The sequence below is a fragment of the Capsicum annuum genome, chromosome 9 (genome assembly GCF_002878395.1).
Source record: "Capsicum annuum cultivar UCD-10X-F1 chromosome 9, UCD10Xv1.1, whole genome shotgun sequence".
Taxonomy (NCBI): Eukaryota; Viridiplantae; Streptophyta; class Magnoliopsida; order Solanales; family Solanaceae; genus Capsicum; species Capsicum annuum.
This window is the reverse complement of record NC_061119.1, coordinates 214,062,183-214,071,971: the sequence shown is the minus strand read 5'-3', so window position 1 is coordinate 214,071,971 and position 9,789 is coordinate 214,062,183. Positions and strand designations below refer to the sequence as shown.

Sequence of the window (9,789 nt, the reverse complement as noted above, 5' to 3'; positions counted from 1 at the left end):
TTGGAGAAATGTGTGATATTATGATGATGATCGGTTCGAGTCCGGAGAAATGTGTGATATTATGATGATGCCTGGTTCGAGTCCGGAGGAATATATGATATTATGATGATTCCCGGTTCGAGTTCGGGGGAATGTGTGATATTATGATGATGCCTGGTTTGAGTTCGGAGGAATGTGTGATATTATGATGATGCCCGATAAATCCGGAGGAATACGTGATATTATGATGATGCTCGGTTTGAGTCTGGAGGAATGTGTGATATTATGATGATGCCCGATAAATCCAGAGGAATATTTTGATATTGTGATGATGCCCGATTAATCCGGAAGAGGTAAGAACATTATGATGCCCTGTGGGGAAAATTTACATATATGCATTGATATTTGTAAGTTTAGGCCATGTAGGGCCAACCGCCTATGTGCTTGAATTATGAGGTTTCTCTTGGTAAATTGTTATTCATTTCTTGTTCCAAATCACTACAAAAGAGATGTGACCCTTGTTGATGGTAAATTAGCTACTAGCGGAAATTTATGCCTAATATTGAGTTAAGTCTTAACGTTATGTTAAACTTGCATAAAAATTCAAGAGCTAACCTAATATATATACTTGACTTGAATAAGAGGTTATATTATGAAATTTTTCCTAGTAACGTGGCTCATGTGATAACTAGCTACTTCTAAAATATATGATTATTATTTAGAACCTAGAAACCTAGTAAACTAGTTGTTGGACTTTACTTGATTAAAATATGAAAACTAGTCCTTAAGGTTGTGACATGCTTAGTGATGATGGATCTAGTATTGCGTGATGGTTGGTTAAATTATCTCCTAACATGTGAATTTGAGATGACTTAGTTGATAACTCATGTCATGATGATGCTGGTTAAAGAATGGTCTTATGATAGTTGAATAACCTATACTATGGGTGGCTTGTAGTTTTTCCCCAATTTGTTGACTAGTGATTTTAAGACTTGTAATCTTTTGACTTCTGAAAAATTAAGGTTAATTAGTATGGACTTTGCGGTATTTATCAATGAATTATAGAATTAATGATTACATGCCTATGCTATGACAATGTTTCTTTCTGTATGTTGAATTACAGTATGGGTATTTGGAAGTGGATTTCGGTAATGAGTCATGGCGGGGTTGAGCTACCCGCAGTTTTTGGTAAATTGATAGAGTAGTTGTACTTTATGGAAATATTGGTTATATTCTTTTGTGTACTCTTCGGTGGTATAGGACGCCGTGATGAGTTCTTTGTTGTGCTCTCTTTCGTGTACTTCCCGACAGTATGGGACATTGTGGTAAGTTCTTGTGTGTATGTTCTAAAGATGATTGAAGATGATTATGGCAAGTAGATGTTTTGATATTGTTTATATGGTTGTACGCTTTTGAAATAATACTCAGTTGTTATGGTGATCATGGAGTATATTGAAATAGTATGTCATGTTATTGCTTTAGTAGTATAGATGTTGTTACAGTGGTATCAAAGCAGATTCAGGTCTGATTCTACCCCTTGAGTTTAACATTATTGTCTTACTTTATATCATTTTTACATTATCTTTGAGCTCAATCGGCTGTGATGCCTACTGAGTACCAGTGTTTTGGTACTTATACTACACTTCTGTACCTTTTTGGTGCAAACCCAGGTTCTAATTATCGCCGTTGAGCTAGTTCGTGCAAGTTGACTATTCGGAGACAGACTCTTGGAGATCGAGTTTCCTTCTTTCCCCTCTATCCTTATTTGTCTTTTGCTTTCGAGAAAAATGTATGGGATTATTTAAAAAATTTTAGATTCTGGGACTATAAATTCCTCTTGTCAAGTTTAGAAGCTCTTGTATTAATACTATCAGGTCATGGGATTTGTGGTTGAATATAGGTTGTCCTTAGTTGTGAAATGTTGTTGTTATATATTGTGCTCATATATAGAGTCCATGTTGGACATTCTTACCGAGGTAACCCATTGCCATATGATACAAGTACGACCACGAGGATGGACGTGTGAAAATGTAATGAACTCAAGACTTGGAGTGTGCAAGAAAAATGCAAAGAGGGCCTAAAACACACACCAAAACCGAACCGACACTACACTCCATGGGCTACATTTTGAGGCTTTTCATTAAAGGGCCTTTTGGTCATTTTGTATTCTAGTTGTAACCTAGTATAAATAGAACATTATAGGTCATTTTGTCTTAGATTTTGATGATGATAAATGTTGTATAACATTGAAAGACAAGTCCTCTCTCCTTGAGGCACAAATCTGAAATTGTAACTAGAGAAATCAACTTGAGTGTAGAATCACTCGTGTTGGATTCAAGCTTGGAAACGTTGGTCCTTGGGAGATCAAGATCCCTCTTGTGCCTACATAGGAGATAGGTTAGTGTTGTGTGTAGTATTAAAGGTCCAAGGGTGTAACAATTCTTGGGTTGTTAATATTATTCCCTCATTTGGTCTATCTATCTTTATCTTATTGCACTTTGTAGATTCATAGTGGACTATTTTGTGTCCTTCTTGAATCTGAAATTTGTTCTCATTGTGTTCATCTTGTTATCATTGTGTTTCTGCTGTTTTTGGTGTCAAATGTACCGTTGTTATCTCGTATTGTTGTTGTTGTAGTGAATCCGAGAGTGGTCTCCATCTTAGTCCTCAAATCCTTAAGATTAGTGGACTGTTTTGGAGTTGCTTCGTGTTTTCGTTGTTTTTCCCGTATCACCATAGCTCCGGGTTACTGTATCGGCTTACCTGCCGGTAGGATGTGGTAGGTGCCATCATGACTCGGAAATCGGGTCGTGACAGAAGGTTGTTGGAATTTGAAGTTCTACTATTCTAACTAGGTAATGCCGTTCTATTCTAGGAGGAAATAATCCAATAAATCGGATACTATGAGGGGATTAACTATCTAAAGGACACTGTGAATTCCGTGGACTTGGAAAACGAATTTTGCTCATCTGACGTACCGTTCATATTTTTCTTTGTATCGGACACAGTGGATAACATTTTCTTATTTTCTTTTCAATTATTAAACTGAATTGGAAATTGCAATAGTACATTTCAAGAAACACAATGCAGGGAAAAATTTCTTCAGATAAAGGAAAAAGGGTCTGGATGGATTGAGACTTCAACAGAACCTTCAAGTGTTAGCATGACTTTCTTCATTCTAGGCCTTAATGCTGGATTTTCTTGAATGCACCAAATAGCAACCATCAACAACTTCTCGAACCTCTTGATATCTTCTATGGGCTCTTCATCATCACCCGCGAGTAAATGCAACTCTTTTCTCCTGTAGCAATCACAAACCCACTCCGCGAGTATCATTTCATTCTCATTCGCCACGTCTTGCTTGTAACTTTTTCTGCAGCAAATCAGCTCTAAAAGCAAGATTCCAAAGCTGTACACGTCCACTTTGACAGTTATAGGCATGTTCCTGAACCACTCTGGGGCTGCATACCCTCTTATCCCACGTATCTTAGTGGTTGTTCGAGTCTGATCTTTCCTCATAAGCTTGGCTATTCCGAAACCTGCTATTGTTGCTGTCAAACCTTCATCTAAAAGCACATTTTGGGGCTTGATATCACAATGTATAATTTGGGTGCTACACTCTTCATGCAAATAGCAAAGCCCTTAAGCGGTGTCTATCGCAACTTGTACCCTTCGCAACCAACTAAGCCTAGAATCTTTGAATAGCAAGTCTGCTAATGATCCAGTTTCCATGTGTTCATATACCAAAAGCCCGTGTTGGCCTTCATTGCAGAACCCAAGGAGTTGGACCAAGTTCTTGTGATTATTCCTACTGATTGAATTCACTTCAGCTAGGAATCCTTGTTCTCCTTCTGTTACTGTCTTTTGTAGTTTCTTGACATCAACTATTTTCCCATTTTCGTCATTAAGAATCGCTTTGTAAACTGTTGATAAGGCACCGGTTCCTAACTCTTCCTCAAATCCGTTTGTAGCTTTCTTCTAGCTCATTGTAACTAAAACTTCTTATGTTCACTCCTGTAACAGCTTGATATGCTGAAAGCTTCTTTGGATATTAAACTTAAAAGCACAAAAAAGGGCCAGAAACATTAAGATGAAAACGGAACTACCCAATAATACAGAAACAGAAATGATTAGACTAGATTGATTTTTTCTGTTTTCACCAGCTTGAGACCGAGGCATGGTAGTATTAGTGGTAGTACTTATTTTCAAAAATGCTTTCGCTGTTTCTGTTGGATCTGTCCTCCCGTTTAAAAGCGGATATCTTTTCTTCCAACAATCTTTTTCTGGAGTGTGAACAGCAGCAACACAACAACAATCACTCAAACAATTCTGCTTGCACCAATCCTCAGTAACATCCCCTCACTACCAATCCAGTTAGTGTTGAGCATTTCGTGCATCGTGAAAGCCTCATCACCTCGAGATTCATCCTTACAATCTTGCTCGGTGAAATTCCGTCTGCAGCTGCCTAATTTGTCCTTCGGATCATTTAATGTATACTAGAGTGGACAATCACATCTTTGCCTCCGGTCAGTTCCAATCGAGCAAAGGCTGTTGAAACCACATGCAACCCTTCCTGTATCTAGATGTTGCGGGAGATGCAAACAGATGTTACCCGGAATGCTACGCAAACTAGACCACGCCATCAGCCTCCCACTAGAAGATCTTTTCGGATAGACATAGTGCCTAAAAACTCCTTCATATTCAAGAATCGCTCGCTGATACAATTGGCTTGCTGTTGAGTTTGTCTCATTGGAAGGTGATATCAATTTCAGCAGAGTTCCATTCGCAGCGTGAAGGTAAATAACGCCTAATTGATTGAAGCTCAACTGGTTACCACTGCCACTAGTCGCGGTTGACCAATATGCATTTGTTGAAGTATTGAGTTATTTGTTGTTATTTTTCTTTTTAGGTTTAGTAACTAGTATATGTGCCCGCGCGATGTGCGGTCAATATTAAAAAATTATAATCTTCTTTATTTGATCATAATGAATTCCTATTATTTTTAATTTAGAGGTCACAACTTATCTTTAGTATAACAATATAACCTTTGCACTCAAATTCAACATAACTTGTCATCTTCTTTAGATAGATTTAAAAACTTAAATTGTGTCTCTAGATGGGAAAAAGCAACATATCCTAGTAACTGATAGTTGTGAACCTTTGTTTTCTCTCACCAATGGGGACTAACTTTACATTCAATTGCACTAGTGTGGAAACTGTGACCTTCGCGATGTCAAGATCATCTGTCCTCTTGACCACTACTGATCTCTCAGCAGTGTTAAACACTCTATTCTGCATCTCCATCCGGCGGGACATCAACTGTCTCACCGTTCCACTGTACAGTAAAAGCATGAACATTTTCATCCCAGTTTGACACTTTCTTTGCTACTTGAACTAATGTATGGGTGTCAAACATGCCTGAAAATGTTTGAACCCATGTAAAGTCCCAGTTCCTTCCCTGTGGTTGTGTACCAATTAGATGTGCATTAATGTGGAGGTTGTCATCTGAGAAAATAGAAAAGTCAGTTTCCTTTGCTCCATGGAAGTACAACATCACGCCGTCACTACCCACAAATCTGGGATCGTAGCATAGAGCGCCATAACCATCATACCTAGCTTGTAGCCTTTGAACTTCCTGCTATTTTCCGATACTTGATTCATATGCAATAGAAAGTTTCTTAAATTGGCATCTTTCCTAGATCTTTAATCTTTTGTTAGAGAACACATGTATGCTATCTCAAAAACAGGGTTTCCAGTAGTATTGCTTTCACCTATACCTAGTGTAGTGAACTTTACTAAGTGTTGTGTCCCTATATTTTGACTTCAATATACAACCTACTGCACCATCGAAGGCTTTAACTAATTACTGCCAAATTATATGCGGTGAAAAAATTAAGATAGAATTTCCACTTAAGCTGACTATCATGAGATATAAGATCGAATTTGAAAGCAACAGTAAATCAAACATACAAAAAGACAAATGCGAGCTCCCAATTTCGAGAATGAGAATAAAACAGAAATTCAAGGACAAAATATAACAAAAAACTTCATTGCTCTGCTGTTACTCAGGCTTAGGGCATCTTAGATAAGTCCTCCGCTTGATTCTCCATTAGTCCAGATGAAAGTGAAAGAATGTAACTCACACTGATATACACAAAGTGACAGAAGTTTGAAGGATGCATTTAATACACATTGATACATGCATACATATTGGGTACTTAAAAGTAAAGTACTTAAAATTAAGGGAATTTGCATAAATTGCAATTAAAACTGGATTATGAAAAAGTACAAACCTAATAAACGATAATTTTACCAAATCGACTAAAGGCATCTTCGAGATGATAAATCTATAACGTCCCATGATAAACCTATGTGACTTTTCCATTTTCTTTCATCACAAAAATTCAGAATTGATCTTATCATATATAGAGAATTCATATTGAAACCCAACATAACCACCAATTTTAAGCTTTATATATAAGACCGCAAAAATCACATACTAAAATCAACGGCAAAAGAACACTATAGAGAAAATCTTTAAAGCAAGTACAATAACTGTAGATGAGAAAGAAATGGACCTTCCAATCATAATTTGTAATTCTTGAAGACCAGGGGACTCAGCGCATCGACTGGTACCTGGAAAATGGACTAAGAAACTCAAACAGAATCTTAACTCTAGCACCAAAACACATTTGCAACATTTGATCATTTATTCAATATCAAATGGGTGTTTGTCGATTTTGATTCGGCTAAGCTCAAGAGGCTTATGGATGGAGATCTGGTGGTTCTCAATTGTTGCGGGTGAACTCTATTGAAATGAAACTGGAAATGAATGGTGGTACTCGACGGTGATTCATTTCTTATTATAACAATTTATGTCATGGTTACTATATTATTTTTTCGACCATAAAGTTTGTCAATGGAAAAAATTGCAACCTTGAAAAATAATTTTCAAAAATTCAAGTAATACCTCAATTAATCACCATATGGACCTGCAAGACTAATAGTATAGCCATCAAGATCAGCAACATTGCAACAGAGATCACAAAGGTCATCGAGTAATACCTCAATTAATCGCCATATGGACCTGCAAGAATAATAGTATAGCCATCAAAATCAGCAGCATTGCAACATGTTATAATTTGGAGCTTAACAGAAGAAAAAAGAAGGTTTCGGCAGTAGCTTTTTATTCATTCATCATCCCAACATTTTACCAAAGACTCCACTTATAAGCTATACATGAGTCTTACAAGACACACCTCATAGTATCTTACAAGACACACTGTCTCAAAATAAGGACTACCATTTATTTTAAAAAAATAAACATATAATATTAAAGAAACTATTAAATAAAAGACTATCTTAGAAAAATCCCATAGTCTAACACTCCTCCTTTAGATTTTTCTTGGATACTCCCAGCATAGCCCTTAGAACTTCAAATTTCCCCTTAGGAAGAGCCTTGGTCAGAATGTCTGCAATCTGCTGATCGGAACTGCAATGAACAAGATTAACTTCGCCATCCTTCTCTGCTTGCCTGATTGATACGAGTACGACCACGAGGATGGATGAGAACGAGTGCATATTGAATCCGTCCAAGGAAGTGCACAAGTGAAGTGTAAAAGACGGCCTAAATGCACTAAAAACAACCCCTAAGTTACACTTGATGGGCTCCTCACCCTTGAGGGGTATTGTGGTCATTTTGTATTCTATTTTGTAATACACTATATATAGAACCTCTTAGGTTTTTTAGTTTTAGTTTTTGTTGGATATTAAAAATTGTAACACTTAGAACATTTCTCTTGTGAGAAAGGCCCTATGGCCGAAACTTGTAACTAGGGAAATCAACATTGAGTGTGGATTCACTCGTGTTGGATTCAAGCTTGGAAATGTTGGATGCTTGGGAGATCGAGGTCCTCTTGTGCCAACATAAAAGATAGGTGAATTGTAGTGTGTAGTTGTCACGACCCGAATCGGGGCCCTGGCCGTGACGAGTATTCCGAACATAAAGGCCTGAAACACCCCTATTTGTCTGGTAATCATGCACATAACTCATATGATAAAAGAAATGCGTAAGATAAACAAAATGCGGAAGATAAACAATATTACAGAAAAATGGTCAAGAATCATATGAAAACAATAATGGGGAATAATGTCCCACAATCTCTATCAATATCTGCAAATCTTCCTGAGTATCTACTAATTTTCTAGACCCCTAGACTGTGCCGGGAGGGAAAGGGGTCAATACAAATGTACTAGTACGCAGAGTAATCAAAACAAAAATACAATATTTTCACAAAATATAAGTGTGAGCCATTATAAAGCAGTTTCGTATCAAATCATTTGAAAACACATGGGCATAATGTAAATATTTTCCAACAACAATGCAATGCAGCTGAGCTAGGTAGAATACCCTACAATATCACATTTACACCAACTGTGAAACCCCGGTTGCCACCGAGATTAGAGTATAAGTGAGGGGAAGACACACAAGATAACACAGCAGGGTGTCTCGACCCAATAAAGTATGGTAGTGCACAAGATCACAAAGCAGGGCTCCTAACCATAGTCCCAAATTGGGATAATATATATCAAGTACTCAAGATCACAAAGCATGGTACCAAGTCCCCATGTCGGAAAACACGGTTTCCAGCGATGAGCCCTTACACTCAAATACCTTCTTAGGGCATCCACCTATCTCATGTAAAATCAATGCATTCAACTTCATTTAATCCAATCACATATCATATTCTGTAGGGTATCGTCATACCCGACTTGCAAGTCATCAGTGTCACATCATTCTTTCATTTAACCAGTATGTTCAACATATTTCAACATAAACAACCCTCTTCTGGCAAGTCAAAATCATATCCAATCATAACAATTTTCGAAATATTTCATGTCATTCTTTTCAAGATGATTTTCAAACAATTCACATCATATGAAAATTTCAAACAAAATCATATCAAGAGAGGGATTCCATATAATTCATGCTCTCAAGTTATTATCTTTTCAAAACACATGCATATACATATATAATATATCAAATCACTTCGGAATAGGCCTAAAGACCAAATCAATATCATAGAAACGTTTAAAACATGATTATATTAATAATTTCAAAACCCCCAGTATTAAAACATGAATTTTAAGCCCATGAGATTTTTTTGGATAACCCCACGTACCTTTATTTCAGAAAGTGATGGGTGCTTCTTGAAGCCTACGTTGCGGGGATTCCGATTCTTCAAATTGTTTTGAAAACTCACGGTTGAATCTTGAACTACTTGGGTTTTTAGTTTGAAACCCTAATGAGAGTTCTTGAAGAAAATTGAGAGAAAACCATATATTTTGGGTGAAATGAGGCTCAATCCCGTGTTATAGATATATATAGAGGCTGGAAAATTACTATTTTGCCCCTTAGAAGACGGAGCTGAAGTGCAGTATTTTTGGTCCAGGGCGTTTACCTGGGCGGCGCCTCGCCTTGACCTTAGGTGAGACCAGGGTGACGCCCTTTAATCGCGTTGAGCTACTGGTTTGGGCAACCAAACATGCCCTTACGCTACTCGAAAAATTCTGACACTTGGCCAAGATGTACTACGAGCTTGCCCAATCGTAAAGCAACTTAAAAATAAAAAATCGGAAGTCAGTAAGGTTGAAAACAAGAATCCCGATGATTGAAAGCTCAAAATGTAACTAAGCCCTTTTGACACTTAGAATATTTTCAAGTTTCTTATTCCATGCACATGCTAATAAGAGACAACACATTGCACAAATTTTTACGGGGCGTTGCATTATCTCCCCCTTGGGATCATT

General features: G+C 37.3%; 1 protein-coding gene and 1 pseudogene across 1 annotated transcript; both read right to left on the bottom strand.

Annotated features, from left to right (window-relative positions):
- Nucleotides 1–3,081: 3,081 nt before the first annotated feature.
- LOC107841151 (G-type lectin S-receptor-like serine/threonine-protein kinase LECRK2) lies at nt 3,082–4,622 on the bottom strand. The gene is made up of 5 exons (XM_047396393.1): nt 4,501–4,622; nt 4,346–4,440; nt 4,096–4,262; nt 3,663–3,957; nt 3,082–3,545 (listed from the first exon to the last, which is right to left on the bottom strand). The coding sequence occupies exons 1-5, from the start codon at nt 4,620–4,622 to the stop codon at nt 3,082–3,084; spliced, it is 1,143 nt and encodes a 380-aa protein (XP_047252349.1).
- A 279-nt stretch (nt 4,623–4,901) lies between these two features.
- Nucleotides 4,902–7,560, bottom strand: LOC107869307 (annotated as a pseudogene).
- Between the last annotated feature and the right edge of the window lie 2,229 nt (nt 7,561–9,789).